General features: G+C 50.0%; 1 protein-coding gene across 8 annotated transcripts; it reads right to left on the bottom strand.

The window, feature by feature from the left end:
- Positions 1–513: 513 nt before the first annotated feature.
- LOC133244548 (NADH-cytochrome b5 reductase-like) lies at positions 514–27,813 on the bottom strand. Of its 8 annotated transcripts, none has more exons than XM_061411848.1 (8): positions 26,789–27,812; positions 21,260–21,514; positions 20,187–20,335; positions 16,802–16,889; positions 10,223–10,327; positions 6,198–6,401; positions 2,462–2,578; positions 514–2,374 (listed from the first exon to the last, which is right to left on the bottom strand). In XM_061411848.1, exons 1-8 carry the CDS (start codon positions 27,326–27,328, stop codon positions 2,357–2,359), a joined length of 1,476 nt encoding a protein of 491 aa, XP_061267832.1. In that variant the 5' UTR covers positions 27,329–27,812; the 3' UTR covers positions 514–2,356. The 8 variants fall into 8 exon arrangements, with proteins under 8 accessions (XP_061267832.1, XP_061267836.1, XP_061267835.1 ...); XM_061411852.1 differs by adding an exon at positions 23,874–23,979 and having other exon boundaries at positions 514–2,578; positions 26,789–26,871; XM_061411851.1 differs by adding an exon at positions 23,874–23,979 and having other exon boundaries at positions 514–2,578; positions 26,785–26,866.
- Positions 27,814–27,845: the final 32 nt, after the last annotated feature.

The raw sequence follows: 27,845 nt of genomic DNA, 5'->3' as shown, positions 1-27,845 counted from the left end.
AAGCCAGCCATTCTCCTGGCGCTCTGTACTTCCCATTTGAGCACACTCATCTCTTTGAGAATTACAGCTTTAATTCCTGTCTTCCTTGTCATTCTGTAAGCTCCATGATGGAGCTTCCCAGAACTGCCCTCGCCTTGTTCACTGCTCTCCCCTCAGTGCCTCAAACAGAGTCTGGCTCCCAACCGGCCCTCCAGGAGTATCTGTGAGTAGACTCAATAGGACATACCAACTGAGGGAGAGGAAAAGGTGGACGAAGACGTCCGGACTGAGAGACCCTGAGAAAGGAAAAGTGCCTCGCTCGAGGCACAGCAGAGGCAGAATGAGGTCACAGTTCCTGTCGGGGACCTCGGCTGTTCAGAGAAGGGCCTTCTCCTTACCCTAGGCTGAAAAGAGGCTTTGCAACAGACCAGGATTCCCTGAAGCTCAGTCCTTGGAAGGCTGGTCTCAAAATGTTCTCTAGTTTAAGAAGCCTGGGAAACCCTGGTTAAAACGAAAAACCTTTCTTCACCACTGGACTTTTCAGATCCTTTATTATGCTCACATGCTTATATGCACATAATTGCTGGCAAAGGCCACAGGCTGTATTCCCCACATCTATTTGACCATGGAATGCTGTCTGTGAAACTTGGTTTGAAACCTTTGGGACCACCCCACGATGGCCTGTCCTTATTTACTGAACATGGCACAGCACAGAGTTTTGTTGCAACTTTTTGGGCAGTGCAGGAAAACTCTATTTCACAAATGAAAATGACTCCAAGCCCCAAGATATAAATGGGATAAAAACAGAACTGCTCTGGTTGGAGGGGGTCCTGGGGATTCCACCCAGCTGCCATTCCTTCACGGCTGCCATGCCAGGAACTATGCTATCCTAAAGAGTCTAGTCTAAAAAATCACTGGTACAGAATCTGTGGACAGGGCTGACATTATAAATCTGGCTTCTGACACTGGCCCCGCCGTGAACTGTTTTATATTGGTCAGATCACATGGCCTCTCTGGGCCCTGGTTTCTGCATTGATACAATGAGTCTGATAGATGAGATACTTTCTGGAGTCCTGAGCTTTAACCTCTGATACGATGAGGACTGGGCTTCCGAGGTGGTGCTAGTGGTAAAGAATTTGCCTGCCAATGTAGGTGGTATGGGTGGGTTCAAGCCCTGGGTCAGGAAGATCCCCTGGAGGAGGGTACGGCAACCCATTCTACTATTCTTGCCCACAGAATTCCAGGGATAGAGGAGCCTGGCGGGCAAAGAGTCAGACAAGACTGAAGTGACTTAGCACGCACACACTCATGTGATGAGGACTGTGATTTTATGACTGCAAAATTCTAACTCTACGATTTTATGGTCCTTTGATTCCGAGATTCCATGGCTGAATATTCCAGTTCTGGGACTGCCTGTAGCCAGCCGGAGCTGGTGCAGCAGACAGGAGCACAGGCTGCAAAAAAGCAGAATTCATTAACTGCAGTGTGCTGCCCAGGGGCACTGGGTTCCCTGGGGAGGGCATCCCCCGTGCAGGATGGAGCGGGTGGCGTGTGGAGGGGTGGGAACAGCAGCAGCTCAATGGGCAGAGCAGGGAGAGGGACCCAGGTCTCCCGACTCCTGCTCTATCTTTAGATCTCCATAGCAACCGTCACCAGGGTGCTGAGCTGCAGGCGCGGGCTGAGCTGGCTGCCTGAGCTGGCTGCCTGCAGGAGGGAGGGGCATTAGCTTCCTTCCGTACCTCTTTTGCCAGGGAAAGGACTCTGGGCTGGGCTCTCCATCCAGGAAAGGGAGACTGGGAGGGAAGCCCTGTGTAGCAGGAAAGGCCTGGGGCCAAAAGAAAGGTAGACTAGGGTCCCACCTTGCTCTGAGATGTGGTCAGGTCAAAGAAGCCTCGACCTTCATTGTGTCAGGCTCACAGCACTAGAGGCCCAGACAGCAAGTTCTTCCTCCAGCCTCCCCTGCGGTCATTCCCTAAACAGTCGGTGAGCACATCCTCTGAGATGGCCCGGAGGCCACAAGAGATACACAGACTCCAGGGAAAGTAGGCTTTGGCTGAGGAATCAGAAAAGCCCCTCCCAGTCCTTCTCCTGCCAATTCCTACTCAGCCAGGACCTGGCTCCTTCCAGGAAGTCCTCCCTGACTGCCCACTGTATACTTTCCTGTTCAGGACTCCTACAGCCCCATCCTCTATCCTCCCAGCAGGATGCCTGTTGGAGCGTCAGTGACCTCGTGGGATGGATGAGAAACGGAGGTCTGCAGAGGCAAAGATATTTGTCCCAGGTCACCTGGAGCACCAACAGCAGTCTCCCATTCATGTCTTCGGATTCCAGTCTGTGCTCCTTCCTGCTTCCCAGTGCCGGGCCCCAAGCCTGAGCTTTAGAAGCAAGGCCAGGCCTAGAAGAGGAAGTAGGAGTCCTCAGCCAGGCCTGCGTGCAGCAAGTACCCAGCCATGTCCTTGGTAAACTCAGCTGATCCACAGACCAGGGCGAATGGCTTTCTCCGACAGGAGCCGACCAGCTCTTCAAGCAGGTCCCGGTCCAGGCGGCCAAAGCGGGTCCTGTCGCGGTAACTCCAGGGAAGCTGCTCCAGGGAGTTCTCCTGGGCGGATGAGAGACAGTGGGGGTGATTCCTGGGCGTCCTCAGAGTTTACACAGTCAGCTCCTCTCTGCCAAATGAGGAACCTGAGCCAGAGGGGATGGGGGGAAGCAAGCTTCTCCCAGCCCCACCACAGGCCAGGTACTTCCTTCCACAGGGACTCAGGTCACCCTCACAGAAGTCTGTGGGCCAGTAGGCACAGTTGAGGCACAGGGAGGAGGAGGGATGTCCCTGGGACACACGATGAGGTGGGGCAGCAGTGGGATCAGACCGTGGGTCCCATCATTTCCACGGCCTCCAAGGGGCTGCTGTCCCCGACACTCTGGGGGGAATGTTTTCTCACCGCGACTGTGGGTCTCCCAGCATCTTTACAAGATTATTTATCACCATCACTCTCAGAGCATAACTTATGTGCATTTAAGTCTTCAATTCACTTGTTGAGTTAACCAATGTCTACTGAGTGGACTTGATGGACATGAGTTTGAGCAAGCTCTGGGAGTTGGTGATGGACAGGGAAGCCTGGGGTGCTGCAGTCCATGGGGTCACAAAGAGTCGGACACGACTGAGCAACTGAACTCACTGAGTGGACTGTGCCCGGCCCTGTGCTAGGCAATGGGGACAGGACAGCTGCTCCAGGCAGACAGGGCTCCTGGCCTCATCTGGCTGTGTATCAGTGATCCCAGGCTGCCTTAACCAAGAGAGGGGTTTATTTCTCTCACACGGGAAGGCTAGAGAAGTATTCTGGGGATGTATGAAGCCCCAGGCTCTTTCTCGTGCTGCTCCTCTAGCCTTAGCTTGTGACTTTCATCCCCAAGGTTACAAAAGAAAATCTCCACTACCAGCTGACTTGGAAAAATTTATTTTAAGTAAACATTTTCTTGAAGTATAACGTATGTATACATATGTCATATATTGTATACGTATTGACAGTTTGGAGAATTTTGACAAAAGAGAAGAAGCCATGTAACCAGCATCCAAAACAAATAAACCCCCAGCAGAATAGGGCTGTCACCTCTGCAGATACTATTGAGGTGAACCTCTCATTCCTAGAGCCAAGCTGCGAGACAGGATGGAGACAGCACTGTTGCGGTTGGAATGCAAGCTTTGCCACCAATTTCTGGTGAGTGACCATGACCTCTCTGAGCTACTGTGATGAGTGATGAGCACAGGGTGATTGAGAAACCCTGAAAGAGGCTCCATGAGAGCAGGCCTAGAATCCCAGGTGCACTCAGAGCCCATCAGACCCCGAGGGCCTCTGAGGACAGTGCTGTGCTGCTCACAGTGGATCCTCTCTGATGATCTGCATCTTCTCGTGTGCCCTTTGTGCTCTGACCTGCCCAACAGGCCCCCTCGAGGGCAGGAACCAGCAGGGCCCACTGGCCTTGCCCCTCCTTCCCACTGCCCAATCCCCCCTTCCTCCCTGACCAGTTCATGCAGTGCGGCTCACCCTGACTGTACACCAAGAGATACATGGGGTCTGGTTGCTGCTCAAGTCGGGAGGGGGACCCTCAACAATGAAGATGCAGCGGGGTGGGTGAAGGAGAGCCTGGGCCGTGACAGCAGAAACATCTACACCAGCCGGGAGGCTCAGGGAAGCTCCCAGGATGGAATTACACCTCTGCAGAGAGATGTGAGGGACGAGTGGGCGTTAGCTTAAGAAGTGGGAAAAAGTGCTCCCTGTGGGGGAACAGCATGAGCAAAGGCAGAAAAGCATGGAGCACTCGCGACCACAGGCAGACCAGTGACGCCAAATGCAGCGTGCAGTGGATGGAGGAGGGCCAGGGTGCGAGGCTGCAGAGGGCTGGCACACAGTCCTGAGAGCCGTGGGGAGCCAGGGAAGGGCAGGAAGCGGGGCAGCGATGTGGTCAGAGCTGACCTTCCAGAGACAGGATCAAAGACAAATAGGCAAGAAGTGGCCTGAACAGGGAGACCCTTGACGATGCTGTCACTATGGCCCAGGCAGCAACTGGAGTGGAGGGAGCATGGACAGGGAGGAGGTGCCTCTCACTCCATCCTCCCCCACCTGCCCTTGCTATTGACAGCCAGCCCACTCGCCTGCCCAACCCCAGGGCACCGGCATCATCAAAACCCTGGCCCAAGGTAGGAGGTCCCGTATTGCTGGTGAACTTTAACTCTGCCCTCAAGCCCAGGCTCAAATGCCATCTGCTCTGTGAAGCCCTCTCTGCTTGCTGCCAGCACCCTGAACACACTCCACAGCACCTCTCCCTATGCTGTTTTATACCAGCAAGCAATAAAACCATGGCTTCTCCACCAACTTGCTGTGTTACCTTGGGCAAGGTTCTTAACCTCTCTGTGCCTCGGTTTCCACATTCATTAAAAGGCCACGATGGCAGTACAAGCCTCCAAAGATTTTGGTGGGGGCTATATGAGTTAATACACATACAGTGCTTAGAACAGTGCCAGGCACAGAGAAAGTGCTCGATGAAGGGAAGCCCTTGTCAGCCGTCTCTGTGGCTGCCTCCACATATACAGGTGAGCCCCTGGAGGCCAGGAACAGGGCATCTTCATTTTTAAGCAGGACTGGCCCTTCCCTCACCCCTCTCCCCTTGGCTGTCCACTAGCCCTTTGCTCCATCTCTGACCTTGGGCATGGCTGTCGCTGCTCACGCTCACCAAGCATGACATCCTGGGTGATAAGGCCACTGAGCATTCCTCCTGATAGACAGGCCTGTGGACTCTGGCTCCTGGGGACCTCAGGATCTCTGGTTTCCTGACAGCCTCCCACCCACAATGTCAAGGATCACGGAAGTCTTTAGGGACACTCTAAGTACAGGGCAACGAGGCTGACCCTGAGCAAGAGAACGGAGGGGAGACACCAGCAGGGGACCCCAACCCAGGGTGTGCAGGAAAGAGAAATGAAGCTACAGACTAGGGGAAGGCACACAAACAAAGACACCTGAAGGCCTAGCTTGAGGTAAGAGGCAAGACATCCCCCACCCCCAAGCCGTGGCCCTGAAGGGAGGGCCCGGAGGGGTCCCTTGAATGAACGGCGGGACAGGGAACCAAAGGGAAGAGGGCTCAGGAAGCAAAGCCATTTCTAGCTAGAGTGGCTGGGGCTTGCACGGAAAAGGGATGTGGAAAAGACTCTAACAAATGCCATGAACTCGGATCTAGTTTACTCCACCAGCTGTTGACAGGGTGAGTGCCTCCTCCGTGCCTGGCACTGGGTGGAGCACTGAGAGACTGGTAACCTAGAAATATGTCCCTGCCTCAATCAGCCATGACAGCCAGAGGACGTCTGTGCCTGGCCCACTGCTTCCACCACCAGGCCCCTTGCCCACACAACGCAGGATGCCGGAGGGTGGATGGCAGGCAGCAAAGCACGCTGGGTGAGAGCTGGTGCTCTGGAAGCAGACAGCCTTGGGCTCAGATCCTGGCCTCACCCCGTCTGGCAGCATGGCACAAGCTGGTGCCTTCACCTCTGAGCGTCAGCTTCCTCATCTGCATGACGAACATGATAACACAGGCACATGCTATGGCTGCCACCAGTGGCAAGAATGATTATTATGGCACGGGTGAGAGAGCCCACAGCGGGCCCTCGGGAGGGGTGCAAGGGGGCAGCAGAGTCTCCATCAGGGACGGAAGTCATCCCCTGGGCTCACCTGGCTGAGGACAAAGAAGGTGCGGACATTCCAGAAACGGGCCTGCTCCTGGAGGAAGGTTTTCAGGTAGATGCCCTCAAAGGTCTTGAAGCAGCCGACCAGGGTGATGAAGGTCTCGTCCTCTGCATTGTCTGTGATGCTCTGGAGGATGGGCACCATGGGGGCCAGGCCGGTGCCAGCAGCCAGCATGAGGAGCTCCCCGTACTGGGCAACAAGACAGTACATGACAGGGCTGGGTTGGGAAGGGGTCTTACCCCACCTACCAACAATGGGGCCTTTTCCTGGGCGTGCTTGAACTGGATGGTACTGTCCTTCTGGGGTGTCCTGCCCATCTGAGCTTCCCTCTCTACCCCCTCCAGGGAACCCTCCGTGCCTGTGAGCTACAGCTTGTGAGGCCTATGGAACAGAAATCATGGAATCCGGAGGCTGCAAGGAAAAGCAGTGGTGCAGCCATCCTACAAATGGCTGGCTGCCTTCTAAAGCATCCCCAAGGGACTCTGCTTACACACTTCTGCTGATAGGCAGCCCACTGGATCAATCTTAAAGGAAATCAACTCTGAATACTCATTGGAAGGACGGATGCTGAAGCTCTAATCCTTCAGCCACCTGATGCGAAGAGCTGACTCATTGGAAAAGACCCTGATGCTGGGAAAGATTAAAGGCAGAAGGAGAAGAGGGTGACAAAGGATGAGATGGTTGGATGGCATCACTGATTCAATGGACATGAATTTTGGCAAACTCTGGGAGATGGTGAGGCTCAGGAAAGCCTGGCTGCAGTCCGTGGGGTCGCAAAAGTCAGACACGACTTGGCGACTGAGCAACAAGCCCACTACTTCCTAAGAAGTCTGCTGTATTACAAGCTGACTCCCCTTGCCAGGGAGGGCTTCTCATCTCAGTGACCTGAAACCTGCTCCAACCAAAGCTTTGCCCACCACCCCTATCCCGGCCCTGCCCTCTGGGCTGCTTCCTCTGCCGCAGGGCCACCTTGCAGAGATCTGAGGGCCCTGGCTTGGACCCTGAGCCTGCTCTTCTCTAGACTAAATGAGATACTATACCTCAGTGCCTGGCACAGTGCTGGCCCAGAGAGCCAAGCAATAAAAGTGAGCTCCCAAGGGGCCCCTGTTCCACCAACTCCCCCTCTCCAAACCTGTTTCCTGGCTCTAGGTCTCTTTAAGATCAGTGCTGTGCAGGTTAGTGCCTGACCCGCACAGTGAGGTGTTCACCTCTATGCTTTGTAGGTCTCTGTGAGTACAGTCCGAGTTTCCTCTAGCTTTAGCGATAGCCACCGCACACCACACTACTGCATGGAATGCTTCTTGGACTACCAGGAGCCATGCAGATCTCGGGATAAACCCTCAGCCCTATGATCTGGGCAAGTTCTTTCACTTCTCAGAGCCTTGGTTTCTTCACTGGTTTAAAAAAAAAAATAGACCTCTGCAGAAGAGCACCTATCTCAGAACTGGCATGAGGATTAAAGAGATGACAAGGGCCTGGTACGGAGCCTGGGACCCAATGCAGTTAGATTTCTGCCCCTCACTGAGCCCTACTGCTGGCCCGTCATCCTGGCCTGTGCTCCGATTCCCCCAGCCTCCAGTCACGGAGGCTGCCATGTGTCACCTCTTTCTCCCCTCATTGCTCAGGCTCTCCTCTGGGGAGCCTCCCTTGAGCCACGAGCAGGTGTTCCCACAGCCTTCTGCACACCCTCCTCACCCTGTGTTGTTATCATCAATCTGTGCGCCCGTCTCCCATCAGACTGGGAGCGTCTGGAGGAGGGCTCATCTGACCCATCTCCGGGCCTCCAGGGTCCAGCACTGGCCTGGCCCCGGGTGAACCCCTATGAATGTCTGTGGAACAAATGCAAGACAGATGCTAACACGCCAGTCTCAGGGCTGACGTGAGCCACCTGCCATGAAGCTGGCTGCAGAGTGGCAAGACTGGCCTGCACCCTGGCACCCTCACAGGAGCAGAGCAAAGTCTCAGCCACAGTCTCAGCAGCCAAACGTTGGTGCGTGAGACGCCATGTCCTTTCCTTCACAGCCTGGCCCTGTGCCCTCCCAGACAGCAAGTGTGGGGCTTTCCCGAGGGGTCTGTGGATGCCAAGACTGTTATGTCTGGGAAGATGGCCTGCAGGTATTCTTTATTTCTTCTTTTAGCTTCTTTATATCTGCAGATTTTGGGGGGTAATGAACAGATACTACATTTGTAATAAGGAGAATACCAGTAAAAGCTATTTTTAAATTACACAAAAAGAATGGACACACAGACATAGCAAACAAACTCGTGGGGACTTCCCTGGGGGTCCAGTGGTTAAGAGTCTGCACTTCAAGTGCAGGGACGCAAGTTTGATCCCTGGTGGGGGAACTGGGATCTGCATGCCACGTGGCATGGCCAAAAAGGAAAACAAACTTATGGTTACCAAGGAGGAAAAGAGACGAGGGATGAAGTAGGAGTTTGGAATTAACATATACACTGCCATATATAAAGGAGAAGGCAATGGCCACCCACTCCAGTACTCTTGCCTGGAAAATCCCATGGACGGAGGAGCCTGGTGGGCTGCAGTCCATGGGGTCGCACAGAGTCAGACACTGAAGCGACTTAGCAGCAGCCATAAACTAGATAACCAATAGCGACCTACTGTAGAGCACAGGAAACTGTACTTAATATTTTGTAATAACCTATAAGGGAAAAGAATCTGAAAAAGAATGTATGTGTGTGTGTGTATATATAACTGAATCACTCTGCTGTATACCTGAAGCTATCACAACACTGTAAATCAATTATACTTCAATTAAAAATAAAAGAATAGAGAGGAAGAATGATTCATTCTTTTCCATTTGTTTTGCTTTGTTTTCCTCATTATAAAGGTAATAGGTACTCATTGTGGGTAATTTGGAAAATATAATGAAGAAAATAAAAATCACCCATAATTCCACCAACTAGAGCTGCTAACATTTTATTGCTTTTTTAAAAAAAAAATACTTTTTCTGTATAATCTAACTTAAGTTTCCTAGCTTGTTGTGTATTCAGTATTTTACTTAGTATTGGTCATGACCTTACAGCATAAGCATCAACATCATTTATAAACATAATTTTAAAATCCAGGATAGTAGTCTATCAAGTGCCTGTAACCCAGTGTACATAATTGCTCTGTTGTTGGATGTTCAGCTGTCTCCAATTTCTCGCTATTATAAATACGCTGCAATGAACATGTGCAAGAGGCAGCATTTGGATTCTTTCCATAGGACACACTTCAGAAGTGGAAGCACTGGGTCAAGGATGTGAAGATTCCTAAGACTCCCAGTGGTGGTTTAATTGTTCAGTCGAGTCCACCTCTTTGCAACCCCATGGACTGTGACCCACCAGGCTCCTTTGTCCACGGGACTTCCCAGGCAGGAATACCGAGTGGTTTGCCATTTCCTTCTCGAAGGGATCTTCCTGATCCAAGGATCGAACCCAGGTCTCCTGCATTGCAGGTGGTCTCTTGTATTGCAGGCAGATTCTTTGCAAACTAAGGCACAAGGAAGTCCCAAGTCCCCAGCACACACTGTCAAACTGTTTTCTTATATGCACCATTTGATGAGAAACGACTGCTTTTTCCTAGGAGTGTCAGGGGAGGACTTGAACATGCCATGAAGATGAGGGGAAGAACCCTTGGCCTGGGAGGCAGGGGACTTCCCAGCAGCAAGTCACAAGGTGTACTTAGGGAGTGGTCTCCATAGTCTTGTAAATGGCCCGTGAAACTGGAAAGAGATCCGAGAGTCAGCTGGTGTACGGGCCCTACATGCCAAACTTAGTCTGAATTTTTCCAAGCAATGTTCAGGCATGGATGGTTCTGGGACATAGGCAGTTTTGTCTCTTAGTACCTATCCCATCTCCTCCCATGTCCAGCCCCAAGTATACTCTTGGCATTAGGTCTGGGCTCAAGAAGAATGGCACAGCGAGATTATATGGCTTGAAACATGAGAACCACAGTCCTGGAGGCTAAGCTGGCAGGGGTCTCCTGAGGATACAGCATGGGCACTGACCTGGTTTGGTTTATAGAAGAAGCCGCCGAAGGGTCCTCTCCAGAAAGCTGTGTCTCCTGCTTTCCAGGACTTGACATACCGGGACATCAGCCCAGTCTGGTAGCACTGGAAGCAAACAAAGGGAGACCTCAGTGGACGGGCACGCTCCGCCAATACACGCCACGGCAGCCGCAAGCTCAGTACTTTACACGTGTTGTCTCATTTAATCCTTCTAATCATCCACGAAGTTAGTACTGTCAGCCCCCGTTTTCAGATGAGGCCCAGAACCTTACACAGAAGGTAAATGGTAAGACCAGGATGAGAATCTGTATGACTGTCGGCCCTAACTACAGAGGTCTCAAACCAAATAACCAGGGGCCACACGGGTAACACAACTGAGTGAAGAATCAGGGAAGAGACAATTAATGGCACCTAACAGTCTCAGCATCAGGCAGACAAGAGTGAGTGGTGGAGACTAAGGTAAATTGGTGAGCGAATACTCTTTCTAAAGGAAGAAGCCACTTTGCAAATTCCAGTCCACAGTCCACAGGGCCAGTGATGCCAGATCTTCTGACTTTCTAAGAGGGGCAGGAAATCCATATTTTTAAGAAAATTTTCCCATTCTTGAAATGTTAGCAATTAATTCAAAATTTTAAAACACTATACAGGCCAAAATGAAATATATTTGTAGGCTAGAGGCAGTTTGTGAGCCACTCACTTGCAATCTCTGCATATCCCTATACTGTCTCCTGGCTGGAGGAAAAAGTGAAGGTTGTGGAGGGGATTCCTCCACGGGAGAAGGGCAGTATGCACTTGCTGGGTGCCCACCCACTCTGTGCTGGGCACTATGCTGGGGCTGCAGGGAAGACAGCTGGACCTTAAGCTCCATGAAAGCAGCCAGTGCCTGAATCATGGAAAGGACTTTAACATCTGAATGAACAAATCAGTAACCCAGATCAGGCCCTCCTAAGCTTAAGGAGCTCACAGTCTAAGAGGGACCTAAGTCTCAGACATACACAAGGTAGAGACTACCTAATGCCTGAGGAGGTGCAGTCACTTCCAGTGCAGCGGGACTGAGGAGAGCTTCCTGGAGAAGGAAGCAGTGGGGCTGGACCTTAACGACTGGGTAGGATCAGACTCACTGGAGATGGGAGCAGACGGGCACAAAGGATTCTGGGCATCAGGTGTGGTATGCTCAGGGGTAGGACAGCCCAGGTCATGTTCTAGGAACAGCAAGTGGACACGATAGAGTAGGGTCAGGGGAGCACTGGGAGAGAGGACTGGAAGAGTGTTTGGAGAAATTATAACCAGGCCTGAAGGAGAGACTGGGCTTTGGTCACCAGACTTGCTTTTAAACACTCGCAGCCACTTCTGGTACCATCGCTGCCTTCCTTGGGCACCAAATGCATAAAGCAAAGAACGTCCTTGGCTGACCTGGAAGAGGTCTGGGGAGGAGGCTACAGTTTTTCTAACTTGCTGAAAGATACATTTCAGCCTATCCCTTGTTTTGTGGCCCTGGTCCTACGGAGGCACAGCCCCAGGGGTGGCCTTAGAAGCCCTATGGCACAGAGAGAACTCAAGGAGAAAGGAAGGATTTTTCTGTGCTTCTGGCACTCACACAGAGCCTGGCACAGGGTAAACCCTCAAAACACATCTGTTTAACAGAACTGACACTGGACTTGTTCTTCCATTTGGGATCATATTACCCAAGGGGCCTTGGGACAATATCATCTCTCTGAGCTTTAGTTTCTTCATCTGCAAAGTGGGGAGAATATGATCTACTCTGCAGGGTGGTTACAAGGTTGAAATGAGGTAATTAAAGAGCTAGAGGCAGTACCTGGAGCCCAGAAGGTGCCTGAGAAATGGGAGTTCCCCCTTCCTATCTACAAGGGAGTGTAAACCTTAGAAAACCCGCCTGCCTTCCCAATTTGCCAAGACATTTCCAGTTCTTCAGCCAGCGGCTTAGGGATAATTAAGCATCTCTCTGAAGAGAGGCTTTCCGGTAAACGAAGGAGAAAATCAGCCTTGCAGCTGGGAGTGATCCAGCTGCCCTGAAGTACTGTCTCTAGGCTTATCCTTTCAATAGAAACACACCCAGACAAGCAGCTTGGGGAAGTGGGCCATTTGGAGAGGATTTGTGGAATCTCCCAGACAAACAGTTGCGTGGAGAAGGGATCCCATCCAAGCTTATGTTTGAGGGAATAAATACTCGAGCTCTGAAGGCAGGCGGGGAAGGCGGGAGCCATAGATGGTGCTGGGGACTTGGAATCAGGAGGCCAGGGCTTACCCACCACTTGCACTTCTTCTACCGGGGGAGCCTCAGGCTCTCCTGAGGTCTCAGTTTACTTGTCAATGAGAGGGGGGTAATTTCTGTCCTATAAGGGAGACAAAGGATGTGAACACCTATCTTGAGGATTCTGTTTGGGAAAAGATCTAGAGCTATGTATTAGGCCGACTCATGTGAAACTGCTGGTTCCATAAGTCAAAAACGTTAGCGTGTCAGCAATTTCATATCAGATCAGATCAGATCAGTCGCTCAGTTGTGTCCGACTCTTTGCGACCCCATGAATCGCAGCACGCCAGGCCTCCCTGTCCATCACCAACCCCCGGAGTTCACCCAGACTCACATCCATCGAGTCAGTGATGCCATCCAGCCATCTCATCCTCTGTCGTCCCCTTCTCCTCCTGCCCCCAATCCCTCCCACCATCAGAGTCTTTTCCAATGAGTCAACTCTTCGCATGAGGTGGCCAAAGTACTGGAGTTTCAGCTTTAGCATCATTCCCTCCAAAGAAATCCCAGGGCTGATCTCCTTCAGAATGGACTGGTTGGATCTCCTTGCAGTCCAAGGGACTCTCAAGAGTCTTCTCCAACACCACACTTCAAAAGCATCAATTCTTCGGCACTCAGCCTTCTTCACAGTCCAACTCTCACATCTATACATGACCACAGGAAAAACCATAGCCTTGACTAGACAAACCTTTGTTGGCAAAGTAATGTCTCTGCTTTTGACAGAATATGAATATGCTATCTAGGTTGGTCATAACTTTCCTTCCAAGGAGCAAGCGTCTTTTAATTTCATGGCTGCAGTCACCATCTGCAGTGATTTTGGAGCCCAGAAACATAAAGTCTGACACTGCTTCCACTGTTTCCCCACCTAATTCCCATGAAGTGATGGGACCAGATGCCATGATCTTCGTTTTCTGAATGTTGAGCTTTAAGCCAACTTTTTCACTCTCCATTTTCACTTTCATCAAGAGGCTTTTTAGTTCCTCTTCACTTTCTGCCATAAGGGTGGTGTCATCTGCATATCTGAGGTGATTGCTATTTCTCCCGGCAATCTTGATTCCAGCTTGTGTTTCTTCCAGTCCAGCATTTCTCATGATGTACTCTGCATATAAGTTAAATAAACAGGGTGACAATATACAGCCTTGACGAACTCCTTTTCCTATTTGGAACCAGTCTGTTGTTCCATGTCCAGTTCTAACTGTTGCTTCCTGACCTGCATACAAATTTCTCAAGAGGCAAATCAGGTGGTCTGGTATTCCCATCTCTTTCAGAATTTCCCACAGTTTATTGTGATCCACACAGTCAAAGGCTTTGGCATAGTCAATAAAGCAGAAATAGATGTTTTTCTGGAATTCTCTTGCTTTTTCCATGATCCAGCGGATGTTGGCAATTTGATCTCTAGTTTCTCTGCCTTTTCTAAAACCAGCTTGAACATCAGGACGTTCACAGTTCACGTATTGCTGAAGCCTGGCTTGGAGAATTTTGAGTATTACTTTACTAGCGTGTGAGATGAGTGCAATTGTGCGGTAGTTTGAGCATTCTTTGGCAGTGCCTTTCTTTGGGATTGGAATGAAAACGGACCTTTTCCAGTCCTGTGGCCACTGCTGAGTTTTCCAAATTTGCTGGCATATTGAGTACAGCACTTCCACAGCATCATCTTTCAGGATTTGGAATAGCTCAACTGGAATTCTATCACCTCCACTAGCTTTGTTCGTAGTGATGCTTTCTAAGGCCCACTTGACTTCACATTTCAGGATGTCTGGCTCTAGGTCAGTGATCACACCATCGTGATTATCTGGGTCGTGAAGATCTTTTTTGTACAGTTCTTCTGTGTATTCTTGCCACCTCTTAATATCTTCTGCTTCTGTTAGGTCCATACCATTTCTGTCCTTTATCGAGCTCATCTTTGCATGAAATGTTCCTTTGGTATCTCTGATTTTCTTGAAGAGATCTCTAGTCTTTCCCATTCTGTTGTTTTCCTCTATTTCTTTGCATTGATCGCTGAAGAAGGCTTTCTTATCTCTTCTTGCTATTCTTTGGAACTCTGCATTCAGATGTTTATATCTTTCCTTTTCTCCTTTGCTTTTCACTTCTCTTCTTTTCACAGCTATTTGTAAGGCCTCCCCAGACAGCCATTTTGCTTTTTTGCATTTCTTTTCCATGGGGATGGTCTTGATCCCTGTCTCCTGTACAATGTCACAAACCTCATTCCATAGTTCATCAGGCACTCTATCTATCAGATCTAGGCCCTTAAATCTATTTCTCATTTCCACTGTATAATCATAAGGGATTTGATTTAGGTCATACCTGAATGGTCTAGTGGTTTTCCCTACTTTCTTCAATTTAAGTCTGAATTTGGCAATAAGGAGTTCATGGTCTGAGCCACAGTCAGCTCCTGGTCTTGTTTTTGCTGACTGTATAGAGCTTCTCCATCTTTGGCTGCAAAGAATATAATCAATCTGATTTCGGTGTTGACCATCTGGTGATGTCCATGTGTAGAGTCTTCTCTTGTGTTGTTGGAAGAGGGTGTTTGTTATGACCAGTGCGTTTTCTTGGCAAAACTCTATTAGTCTTTGCCCTGCTTCATTCCGTATTCCAAGGCCAAATTTGCCTATTACTCCAGGTGTTTCTTGACTTCCTACTTTTGCATTCCAGTCCCCTATAATGAACAGGACATCTTTTTTGGGTGTTAGTTCTAAAAGGTCTTGTAGGACTTCATAGAACCGTTCAACTTCAGCTTCTTCAGCGTTACTGGTTGGGGCATAGACTTGGATTACTGTGATATTGAATGGTTTGCCTTGGAAACGAACAGAGATCATTCTGTCGTTTTTGAGATTGCATCCGAGTACTGCATTTCGGACTCTTTTGTTGACCATGATGGCTACTCCATTTCTTCTGAGGGATTCCTGCCCGCAGTAGTAGATATAATGGTCATTTGAGTTAAATTCACCCATTCCAGTCCATTTCAGTTTGCTGATTCCTAGAATGTCGACATTCACTCTTGCCATCTCTTGTTTGACCACTTCCAATTTGCCTTGATTCATGGACCTGACATTCCAGGTTCCTATGCAATATTGCTCTTTACAGCATCGGACCTTGCTTCTATCACCAGTCACATCCACAGCTGGGTATTCTTTTTGCTTTGGCTCCATCCCTTCATTCTTTCTGAAGTTATTTCTCCACTGATCTCCAGTAGCATATTGGGCACCTACTGACCTGGGGAGTTAATCTTTTTGCCTTTTCATACTGTTCATGGGGGTTCTCAAGGCAAGAATACTGAAGTGGTTTGCCATTCCCTTCTCCAGTGGACCACATTCTGTCAGATCTCTCCACCATGACCCGCCCATGACTTCTTATACATTTATTGCCTACTCCTTGGGTCTCTGGGGCATTTTGCATCCAGCCCATTTTGTTCATCTCATCTCTACCAACTGCCCAGCCCACCTTGGCTGCCCCTACAAGCATGTCTCCCTCCACCACTCAGACTGAGTATAGATCCCACCAGACCCTGCTCTATTTCACCTCTCCCCGCCTTTGGTTATCCAGCCCTGGAACACCACCTCTAATCTGTACTCCTTCTTCAAGGCCCAACTCAAATGCCCCGGCCCTTGCCAACTCCTTCTATAAGGTAATTTCAGTTAGCTTGGTCCCCGAGGTACTCCATGTCCCATCTTTTGCCTGCGCACCCGCTCTGTTCCAAGACGAATGACTGGAAGTTCCCCAAATCATGCCCCCTTGGCTGCTGTATATACACACTGCTCAGCACTCAGAGCTTCCTTCCCAATCTTGAGCTTAACACAGAGCTCACACACACAGCTTCCTCGAGGAAGCCCAGCCCGCTTTCCCTGCAGCCCCAGGTGCCCTGAGCTGGGCTGGGGCCTGCTGCATCTACCACCTTGCAGTGTCCTAATCTGGCCCCATCAGACGGTGGGCACTGGGTCTGACTCCCCCTGGATGCCTGTGCCCAGCATACAGAAGGAGCCCATGACTTGGTTCCCCTTTCCCTGGCTCAGTGCTCACGCTCCATCAGTAGTAAGATGGTGAGGAGGAAGAGCTTTACTCTTCTCAGCCCAAGCCTTTTGTCCATAAAATCTATCAGGAACATGCCTCTGTTGATGATGCAGCAGCCCCTTTTTCCTAGGAAAGGAGATTAGAAAAGGCCACCCTCATTGTCCTTGCTCTTCCCTCCAGCCAGCTTCCTCCCACGTGAATCCTGGCTTTTCCCACATCAAAGGGAAGTGCCCAACCCTGACCAAGTTGGCAAATGGAGGTCCAGTCCTTGGCTCTTAGAACAACCGTGTGAGTTGACTTACCTTGATTAAAACTTCGAAGTATCCTTCTGCATTGGCAGGGCTGATGGGCGTATAGGCTCTCTGAATTTCTAAGTCATCTACTGTCCCTCTGGGAAAGAGATGCACTTGGTCAGGCATTCAGCCAGTCATTCAACAAATCCTTAGAGTACCTAACCTGTGCCAGGCTGGTGAAAGTGAAGCTAGGGGCCCAGTCATCCCAGCAGCCCTCACTGACGGGCAGGCACGGTGGAGCAGAAGACAAGCGTACTGGGCTCCCCTACGACTGCGTGCTGGCTATGAGACCCTGGGCAGGTCACTTAAACCTTCAGTTGCTCCTTCTGTAAAATGGGGACAATCACCCATGCTCCTGCTATGTGGTTCCATTGGGATTACAGATGGAAAGGTGCTTCAAAAAGCACACTGATGATGTGAGCTGTTTTAGGACATCACTGAGGTTTTTCCTGATCTCTCCCCGACCATAGCATGATCAAGATAAAAACAGCTATGTTTGACAAGTGTTTAACATTTAGCAAATACTACCACATGCCAGGAGCATTGGAATTAGAAAGGATCCTCAAAGGTGCCCTCATCCAAAGTTTGACCTGATGCATGAATCCACTCCAGTATTATCAACAAGGGGGCCAGAAGGATAATCATGCAGACATGTTGTATTAAGTGCCTATGATGCACCAAGTATATTACAGGCAGTACCTCATTTATTGCAAACAATAACCAAAATGAAGAAACCAAGGCTTAGAGAAGGGATGCCACCTGCCTGAGGTCACACAGCTAGAATCAACTGTAGCTCCGTCTGCCTCAGAGGCAGGTTCCTTGCCACTACTCCTCAGAGCTTCCCGGGAGCACCCAAGCACCCCTTTCTTGAACCCTACCATGTACAAAATTTTCTTCTCCAAGGTATGCAAAGATTAAAAAGGCTCATCCTAATGTATCAAAAGTTGGGCAGAAACATTCAATAAATGCTTACAGAACAAGGCACATATGGCCTGGCTCGGATGCAAAGAGCACTGTGACATTTGCTATGACAGAGGTAAGTCACAGGCACTCTCATCTGGGGAGCCTCAGAAGCCCTCCCTGAGCTGGGTTTTAAAGGATGAGCCAGCCACTAACACGTGAAAATGGGGACAGGAAGTAAAGGGAAGAACCTAGGCAAAAGCCTGTGCTGTGCTGTGCTTATGCACTCAGGCATATCCAACTCTTTGCCACCCCATGGACGGTAGCCCACCAGGCTCCTCTGTCCATGGGGATTCTCCAGGCAAGAATATGAGAGTGAGTTGCCATGCCCTCCTCCAGGGGCAAAAGCTTAGAGGTAGTTTAATGTAGGGCAAGCCAGGAACTGGTGAGAGGGGCAAGCATGGGGGTGGGCAGCTGAGAACTTGGTGGGCAAGGGAGCTGGGGCTGTGGGTTGGCGTGTTGCTGGGGAGGTGCTGTGGAGCACCAGAAGGGGTCTGAGTGAGGAGGGACGTGGGTGTCCTGAGAGTGACAGAGACAGTGGAGAGGGACCAGACCAGAAGCAGGCAGTTCTGGGCATCCCTGACTTATGGATGGAGGGTTTCTTGGGCTCTGACCTGTCCTGTGGCTCCTAAAGGAACAGTGACTTTTAAGGACTGGCCAGCCAGGCCACAGGCCAGAATGAGCTGTATACAAACACCAGGGGTCTGTGTGAGGCAAGTGACCAGAGTGTGATAAGTAATACACTCTCTCCTGGTTTCCTTCCTGGCTACATCTTCTGTCTCCTTTGCTGGCTTTACCTCCTCTTGCCAACACTGTAAATGGTGGAGTTGCCAGGGTTCAGTCCTAACTCCTTCCTTCTTTCCATGTCCCGCATGCTCCCAAATGCCATCTAGGTATAACGATACACCTGGATGCTTCCCAGATCCACGCCTGCAGCTCAGATCTCTCTGCTGAGCGTCAGGCCTAGAGAGCTGACTGCCTGCTAGATGCCTCCACCTGGAGGTCCCAAAGAGTCTTGTCCCTGGGTAGGTGGAGGTGGGGATCGAGGTGGGATGAGAAGACAAAATTAAGCTGGGAGAAAGAAGGAAGTGCAGAGGAGTGAAGGCTGTAATTCAGGAGGCAGGCTGTCTGGGCTTGAATCCTTGTTAGCTGTGTGATACTGGGCAAGTCTCTTATTTTCAATGTCAGTCTCCTTTCTATCAACTGGTGCTAATTGTATGAGGTTAATGCCACAAGCTCTGGAGCCACACTGTTTGCTTTCAAACCCTAGCTCCAACATCTGCCAACTGTGTGATCTTGGGGAAGTTATTAAACCTCTCTGACTTCAGTTTCCTCTCTGGTATGATAACGGTGCCTACCACACAGGATTTTGTGAACAATAAATAAGCTCATACATATGAGCATAAACTGTATGAAAAAAGTGTTTGTTGTTGTTATTTATCATGAAAATACATTATCTAGGCCAATTCCAAGAGCCCTCTAAGTCATGTATCAGTGTTTACTCTGAAGATGACAAATGGAGGCTTTAGGAAGGTTAACCAAGTTGCCCTGGGCCACACTGCTAACAAATGGCAGAGTAGGGCTGCAAAGCCTGGGTCCTCCCACTACCCGAGTGTACTGTAGGATGGGGTCCTCCTACTACCTGAGTGTAGCGTAGGATGGGGTCCTCCTATTACCTGAGTGTAGGGTAGGATGGGGTCCTCTCACTACCTGAGTGTACCATAGGATGGGGTCCTCCCATTACCTGAGTGTACTGTAGGATGAGGTGCTCCCATTACCTGAGTATACCATAGGATGAGGTCCTCCCACTACCTGAGTATACCATAGGATGAGGTCCTCCCACTACCTGTGTGTACCGTAGGATGAGGTGCTCCCACCACCTGAGCGTACTGTAGGATGAGGTGCTCCCACCACCTGAGCGTACCGTAGGATGAGGTGCTCCCACCACCTGAGTGTACCGTAGGATGAGGTGCTCCCACCACCTGAGTATACCATAGGATGAGGTCCTCCCACTACCTGAGTATACCATAGGATGAGGTCCTCCCACTACCTGAGTATACCATAGGATGAGGTCCTCCCACTACCTGTGTGTACCGTAGGATGAGGTGCTCCCACCACCTGAGCGTACTGTAGGATGAGGTGCTCCCACCACCTGAGCATACCGTAGGATGAGGTGCTCCCACCACCTGAGTGTACCATAGGATGAGGTGCTCCCACCACCTGAGCGTACCATAGGATGAAGTCCTCCCACTACCTAAGTGTACTGTAGGATGAGGTGCTCCCACCACCTGAGTGTACCATGGGATGAGGTCCTCCCACTACCTGAGTGTACCGTAGGATGAGGTGCTCCCACCACCTGAGTGTACCGTAGGATGAGGTGCTCCCACCACCTGAGTGTACCGTAGGATGAGGTCCTCCCACTACCTGAGTGTACCGTAGAATGAGGTGCTGGCCAGGCCGCAGGCCAAGCTGGCTGTTCCCGGGTAGTGCAAACCGGACAAGGTAGGTGTCCTCGGTGAGCCTGTCCACAGCACTGATGAGGAAGGCCAGGAAGGTCTCTGGGCTCAGCTTGGAAGGGCAGCTCTGCAACAGGAAAAGATTCACCAGCTAGAACCTGAAACTCAAGAGACAGGCAAGCCTCCATGAGCATCCTCCCTGCAAGGAGAGGCTACTGTGGTTGACAAGTTTTCTGTATAATAGTGCAGTCCCACCTTCCTTCCCTTTCAGGCTCTAAGAATGCCGGAGCACTTTATGTCAAGGGCACCCTGCTCTGAAGCCTGGCATGGTTCCTCTCAGCCCCAGGATAAAGCACAAGGTCCTTAGTTGGACACTCTAGTGCCTGTGGATGAGTCCTGAGTCTCATTTTACCTCCCAAGCATCCAGTGTCAGACCTTTCTGTGTTCCCCACAAGAACACCTTGTGGATTCCAACCTGTAAGTCTTTATTTGCTCAAGCTGTGTCCTCCATCCAGAACACTCATTTCCAATGTATGGAAAACCCACCTATCCTTGAAACCTGCTAAAACCCAGTATGCAGATTTAGAAACTGATGGGACCTTAAAGATGACCTAATCCAATACCCTTATTTTACATGTGGGGAAACTGAGGCCCAAGTGGTAATGACTTGTTTGTATAAAGTCACCACCATGAGCAGGGGTTCAAATTCATGTCTTCTAAGTCTCAGCCCATTGCCCTTAATATTCCATCCACCCCGCAGACCTCTTCCAGGAAGTCTTCTCTGACTGCCCCAACTCACAGATCCTGTTCCCCTGAAAATGCACCCACCCAATTCATTCCTGGGACCTTCCCTCACTATACCACCCCATCCCCCACTCACCAACTCAAGGCCAGGCTTTGAACCTGGGTCAGTCTGCTTCATTAGGCCCACTCTTTTCTCTCTGCTGCAGAGTCAGAGGAAGCTCCCTTGAGCAGGTACACCATACAGGGCTGAGGTCAGGAAGATGCCGACACCTGGCCCTCGTGTCTGAGGAGCACCCCCCCCCCTTACCTGTGTCTCTTCCCTACTCAGCAGGCTCCTGTCCTTGCTGGCTCGGGCAGCCTCCCACCTTGCCAGGTCTCGCTGGTAGATGTCGAACACACAGGGCGAGCAGCCACTGCCACAGCACTGCGAGGGCAAAGGCTCCACCGGTCGAAGCTGCAGCCAGGCTTCCTCTTCGTCACCTTCCTCCCCCTGGTCCATCATCAGTGGGGCTTGATCAGATACTCTTCCCAGAGCAGGCCCAGGCCCTGCTCCCTTGCCAGCCTGGAGGAGGGAACACGTGTGGTTACTCTCTGGGCACCTCTGTTCCACTGGTTCTCCCTGGGGCCGGCAGGTGCCAAGCTCCGTGTGAGCACATGGATGAATCAGTCCTGGGGTCTGCTGTCTGCAGGGAGGGAGGCAGACAGGCACAATAATCCCAACAGGCAACCACAATCCCAACAGGCAACCACAGTTTCTTGACCTCTTCCCATGCTCTGAGTGCTGGATCAAGATTACAAAGAAAATCTCGCAACAGTGTTCATCAGCTATAAAAGCTGATGAACATAAAAGCAAAAGTTAAAAAAAAAGCATAAAGCATAAAAGCAAAAGTTAAAAAAAAGATTACATAGAAAATTTCACTGAACTTTTAAAATATTTTAAATGATGAAGTAAAACATTTATGTACAATTTAACAATTGTTATAAAAGAGCCATTTTGTAACCACCACTCACTCAAGTAAAAAGAATCTTGCTGGCATCCCAGAAGTCATGCATTTGTGTCCCTTCTGATCACACCTCTGTGCCCATAACCACTATCGGTTCCCTTGCTTTTCTATACTTGTGCCACCTTTGTTTGCAGTTCTATCCACAATTTATCAGATTTGCTTAGTTTTTATCTTTATATGAACAGCTTCTCAGGTGGTCAGTGGTAAAGAATCTGCCTGCCAAGCAGGAGACTCGGGTTGAATCCCTGCATCGAGAAGAAAGAAATGGCAACCCATTCCAGTATTCTTGCCTGGAGAATCCCAGGGACAGAGGAGCCTGGTGGGCTATAGTCCATGGGGTCACAAAAGAGTTGGTCATGACTTAGCGACTAAACAATAACAATAGTATCGTATGAAATGTATTCTTCTGTGCCTAGTTTCCTTCACTCAGTATTGTTGGCGAGTCATCTACCAAATTGCTGCATTTTATTTAATCTTTACAACAAGGCCAGTCCTGGAGGTGCCATTTTATGGATGGGCAAACTGGAGTCTGAAGAGGTTTAATAACTTACCCAGGGTCACACGCATGCATGCTAAGTCACTTCGGTCATGTCCAACTCTTTGTAACCCTATGGACTGTAGCCCGCCAGGCTCCTCTGTCCATGGGATTCTCCAGGCAAGAATACTGGAATGGGTTGATGTGCCCTCCTCCAGGGGATCATCCTGACCCAGGGATCGAACCTGCATCTCTTGCGCCCTCTGCATTGGCAGGCAGGTTCTTTACCACTAGCGCCACCTGGGAAGCCCTACCCACATCACAAAGTTCCATAAATGATGGCACTGGGACTTGAACTCTGCTCTGTCTGGTCTCAGAACATATTGTTCTTCAATAACAGGAACACAGGAGAAGAAGGTCATGATGGTCCAGGTGAGAATTGATCTAGACCAGGACAGTTTCAGAGAAGATGAGAGGAGAGTGGACAATTAGGGAAATCCTGAAGCAGGAATTAACAGAACACAGAGACTGACAGATGTGAGGTGAGCAGGTGAGGGGGAGAGAGGGCTAAAGGGACATCCAGGTATGACGCTTGGATCCTTGGGTGGATAGTGGGTCCAAACAGAGTTGAGTTTTAGAGGAAAGAGGAAGGGAGGGAAATGGTAAGTTCACTAAGAGGTACGCTGAATGCCTGTGGGGCATCCAAGGGCAAAATCTAGCTCCGTTTGGATTAAGCAGGTCTAGGAACCTGAATCTAGAGATGGAGCTCCGGGCAATGGACAGCAAGGAAGGGATGGGCTGGTAGAGAGCAGGCTGGAGCCTCTGCCGAGGCCTGCCTGGCTTCCTGCAGCACTCACAGCGCTTGGTCCAGCCCTGGTCATGGTAGGTGCTCAATAAATGCTCTTCCAGTGAATGAATCTCCACCCTATAGCATTTCACACTGTTCAGAACTTACAAGTTTACATGTCTTTCTCTTCTGAGATTGTGAACTGCTTGAGGGCAGAGACCTGCTTTTTATTCATTTTATGAAGAGGCACAATGTATATTTTAAAATATGCATGTTATATGAAAGGAAGAAAGGAAGGAAAGGAACTTGGTTTCAGGGCCATTAGGTAAATTTTGAAAGACAGACCAGGGAGGAAAATTTAAATGGTTATGATTTATTTTGAGATATTTCTGTGAGGGCAGTTTGGGATTTATCAAGGTTTTCTGTATTTATATGTGGAACTCTACAGTTCATATAGAAATAGAGTGTCATTTCACTTGCAAGGAAACTATTCATTTAAAATCCCACAGGCAAATCAAAGTAAAGGGGGGGTCTTCTCCCCCTCTTGTCTGAGAACAGAACTTAGGGGAAATCTGATGTCACAGAACATTACTTAAAATGCAATTACGACTAAAAGCTCCAGTTTTTGCTATCCTCCCATTCATTCGACACTTACTGGGCAGGGGCTGCTGAATGAGGTGCTGGGACAGAGATGAATGACACTCGTCCATGTCCTGGAGGAGCTCCTGGCCTGGAGGAGTCAGACACTAAACAGATAATACCTGGGAAAAGAACACAGGTCACTTACTGGGCCACTCTGTCCCAAGCACTTTGCACTGTCTCACTCTGCTCCCGGCAGCCATAGGTAAGGAGGCTATGCCTTCCTTATTCCACAATGGAGAAAACTGCGGCCAGGAAGCCAGAAGTGGCAAGGTTAGTGCATATACCTGGTCTCTTAAGACTCTAGGATACTCTTTCTCCCTAGATTTCATGCCTCTGTAGGGCAGAGGAGTGTCTTCATCTCCAATTTCCAGTGGGCTGGGCTGGCACACCCACCTTGCCAAACTGCCATTGAATTTTATGGGCCCCCTGGAGCCTCCCTAGGGCAGTAGCTTCATGGGTGCATAAAATGCTAGAATCAAGGTGTGGGCCAAGTCTGTGGAAAAGCCAGGAGCAAACCACTAAGCCTGCCAGAGGACATGGAAATACTGTTTCTTGGTTACCAATCACTTCCCAGGAGTCTTAACTTTTACGATCTTTCCCATTTTTTCCGCTTCCCACATCCATTTACACTAGAGTTTTCTATGGGCCCAAACGATGTGCTTCCAGTTTCCCCCAACACTATCCATCAGCACACCTGCCACCAGCTCTGACCACACCTGTCCCCTGCTTCACAACCTTCAACAGCCCCCCACTGCCTACTACACACAATTCAGCCTTCTTGCCTGGTGCCCAACATTCTTCCTGGTCAGAACTTGCCCCAATTCTCTTACCACTTACTATCATCAATTTTAGAAGGGCAGTTCCTGTATGTGCCACAAATCTCTCTTGTAAAGGAAAGGTTTCTCTTTAGAGGAAAGAAAACCTTCTACTGCTGGTTCAGTGATTTCAGGAAGGTTCAGCAGGCTAAGACCCTCTTGAGGGCAAGTGTGGTATCTTATTCTTTCTGCATTCTACCACCAAGCACAAGCCTGGCAGACGGAAGGCTCAGGCAAGTGGTGAGTGCTCAGTTCACAAAGATCTGGGAGCCAGGCATAGAGCTTGGGGCTGAGATACAGCAGAGGTTAATAAAACATTGGCTCTACCTTCACAGAGCTTCCAGACAAGAATGGTGTCACATCAGTTCAACCCATTCTTCTTACATGTTATGTACCAGGTTTGTATTAAAAGTGAATGAGAGCTGGTTTCCTCTATATGCTGATTTCTTACTCCCAAAAGATTTGGGAGAAATAAAGTGAGCTAAGTTAACAGAAGGAGCTCTATTAACTGTAAACTCCTGTACAGTGTGAGAGTTATTTATCTATCTTTGCCTTAAATTTGCTTACTAGATTTTACTAATTCCATTTTCCCTGCTATTTTGGAAGTGAGTAGAGAAGTTGGCCATGTCAGTTATGAATTTTAAAGATCAGTTTCACATCTCCTCTCAGCCTCTACTTTTGGAGTCTAAGAAGCCAGGCCTTGACACATGTTGCTTCTGCCTGGATGACTCTCCACACCCTCAGACCCTGCTTCAGGGTCACCTCCTCTCAGAGCCACCCCCTGACCACACCCTTCTCATTTTCTAGCACAGCTGTCTTGGACCAGTTTCCTGGAGGTCAATTTTTCCTCAGACTGGGGTGGGAAAGGGGATGGTTTCAGGATGATTTGAGCACATTAGATTTATTGTGCTCTTTATTTCTATTTTGTGGCAATCAGGATATTCCACCTTTACTTTAGGGTTAGGGTTTATGTTCCTATGAGAATCTAATGCCAGCTGCTGAATTGACAGCAGGCAGAGCTCAGGCAGTGATGCAAGTTCATGGGGAGTGACTATCCTGGGGGTTGAGGACCCCTGCGTTAGCAGGTACCCTATTTGCTTATTCATTACATTAGTATGTATTGAGTCATTAAATGTATATTTACTATGTGCTCAGCACTGATCTAGAGGCAGACTTCACAACAATGAAGAAACAAAAACTCTTGCATTCATTCATGGAGCTCCTTGCAGTCATGGAGCTTACATTCCAGTGGGAATGTCATTAAGATCAAAATGAAAAATAGGCTATGTTCAGTGTTAAATACTAAAGAGGCAAACAACTGGGGGAAAGGGATATAAGTGTGTGTGTTGCAATTGCTATTTGGTTTACTTGCTTTCTGTCTGTATCTCCCACTTAAACTGTAAGCTCTACATCGCACATCCATTTTATTCACCAGTGTAAACCCGCTACTCAACAGTGCCTGACACACAGTAGGCATTTGATAAATACCTACTGAGCAAGGAGCAAGGTACCCCTCTGCCGCTCTGGCTCCGCTCCTAGGAGGCGAAAAGGGACATTTTGAGGAAAGAGGAAATTAACTCATTTTGGGCGCTGGGGAGGAGGCAGGCAGTGTGCGAGGTCAGAGCGGCCCTAGCGTGGTGCAAAGGCCACGTTCAGGCTCCACGTCAGAAGTGGTGGAGAGGGAAGGAAACTTACGGGATACCCACCACGTTCTGTGCGCTGCGCAACTGAGCTAGTTTAGGCATTTCCATCCCTATTTTGAGGCTTCCAAGTTGGCGGAGTGGTAAAGAATCCCCCTGCCAATGCAGGAGACAGATCCCTCGGTCAGGAAGATCCCCAGGCGGAGGGAAGCAACCCACTTCAGCATTCTTGCCTGGAAAATTACATGGACAGAGGAACCTGGCCAGCTACAGTCCATGGGGTCGCAAAGAGTTAGACTCGACTGAGCACACAGACACATCCCTATTTTTACACCGAGTGACTTTAAGGCTCAGAAGAAGTTCTCTGTCCAAGCTCCAATTGCTCGCAAGAAATCAAGGCTGTCATGAGTTCAAGTTTTAAGTCCCGAAGCTCTCCTAGCTCATTACAGCTCTCACCACAACCACTCACCTACCCTCCTGCGCTTTCCCTCAGGTAAAGATCTTGCAGGTTTCACTCCCACCCGGGGAAGGTGGGCAGGGTTCCACCTGTGAAAAAATGTGGACGGCCTGCGGGGTGGGGCAAGGCCAGAGTTACCTGGCGGTGACTGGTTAAAGGATCTGCCACTCGTAAAAAGAGCCTTGTCGGTCGGCCCCTTTCGTTCCCAGCAGGCCTTGCGCGCGGGAAGATGGCGGCGTCCAGGTGGAGGTCTTGAGAGCAGATTGGCATGGCGTTGGCGTCGGGGCCAGCGAGGCGGGTGCTGGCTCGCCCTTGGGGGCTCGGCCTTGAGGGCTGCGGGGTCCCGAGACGCGGGGCGTACGAGTGGGGCGTGCGATCCACGAGAAAGCCGGAGCCTCCTCCTCTGGACAGGGTGTATGAGATTCCTGGACTGGAGCCCATCACCTTCGCGGGGAAGATGCACTTTATGCCCGGGCTGGCACGACCAGTCTTCCCGCCCTGGGACCCCGGCTGGACGCACCCGAAGTTCCGCCGCTTGCCCCCGCTGCAGGAGCATCCCCTATACAAGGATGAGGTCTGCTACATCTTCCACCAGCGTTGCCGCCTCCTCGAGGGTGAGGTCCCAGGACGGCCGGGAGCGGACCTTGTTCCTTTACCCAGCAGTAACCCCGACGTTCTGTGGGGCTGGGCAAGACTTTGAAACTGTGGGTCTCGGTTTCTTCGTCTGCGAAATGGGCCCGGTATTGAGTCTCATTTCTGAGAATTGTCAGGATTAAGTGGGATGTAAAGACTAGCATGTGTGGGGGAGTTTTAGAGTTTTCGTGGCCAAGAGACGTGGTTTCTAGGCCTAGCCCTGCCTCTCACTGTGTGTGTGATTTGGTGTAAGTGACTGAAGCTTCTTGAGCCTCTGTCTCCTGTGAAATGAGTGGTTTTGACCAGGTGATTCACAGTGACCCAACTTTTGCACCCTGGAGATGTAACTGTTTAAGAATTAGATGGAGGATTATAGTGCACAGAGACGGCAGAAACAGTGCTTAACCTGCCGGCCTATTGCATCTTTTCACAGGATTGGT

This window comes from Bos javanicus, chromosome 3 (genome assembly GCF_032452875.1).
Source record: "Bos javanicus breed banteng chromosome 3, ARS-OSU_banteng_1.0, whole genome shotgun sequence".
Taxonomy (NCBI): domain Eukaryota; kingdom Metazoa; phylum Chordata; class Mammalia; order Artiodactyla; family Bovidae; genus Bos; species Bos javanicus.
This window is presented reverse-complemented; position numbering and strand designations above follow the sequence as displayed.

What these genes read in the sequence shown, in the direction of transcription:
- LOC133244548 (XM_061411847.1), bottom strand. Translation starts at nt 27,328, where the DNA reads ATGCTCCTGCAGCGGGGGCAAGCGGCGGAACTTCGGGTGCGTCCAGCC. An exon ending in CTGAGGGAAAGCGCAGGAGG is followed by an intron (nt 21,515 to 26,788) that starts GTAGGTGAGTGG and finishes TCCCTCCTCCAG; the next exon opens with GCTGGCAAGGGAGCAGGGCC. An exon ending in CCTTCTTTGTCCTCAGCCAG is followed by an intron (nt 2,579 to 6,197) that starts GTGAGCCCAGGG and finishes TCATCCGCCCAG; the next exon opens with GAGAACTCCCTGGAGCAGCT.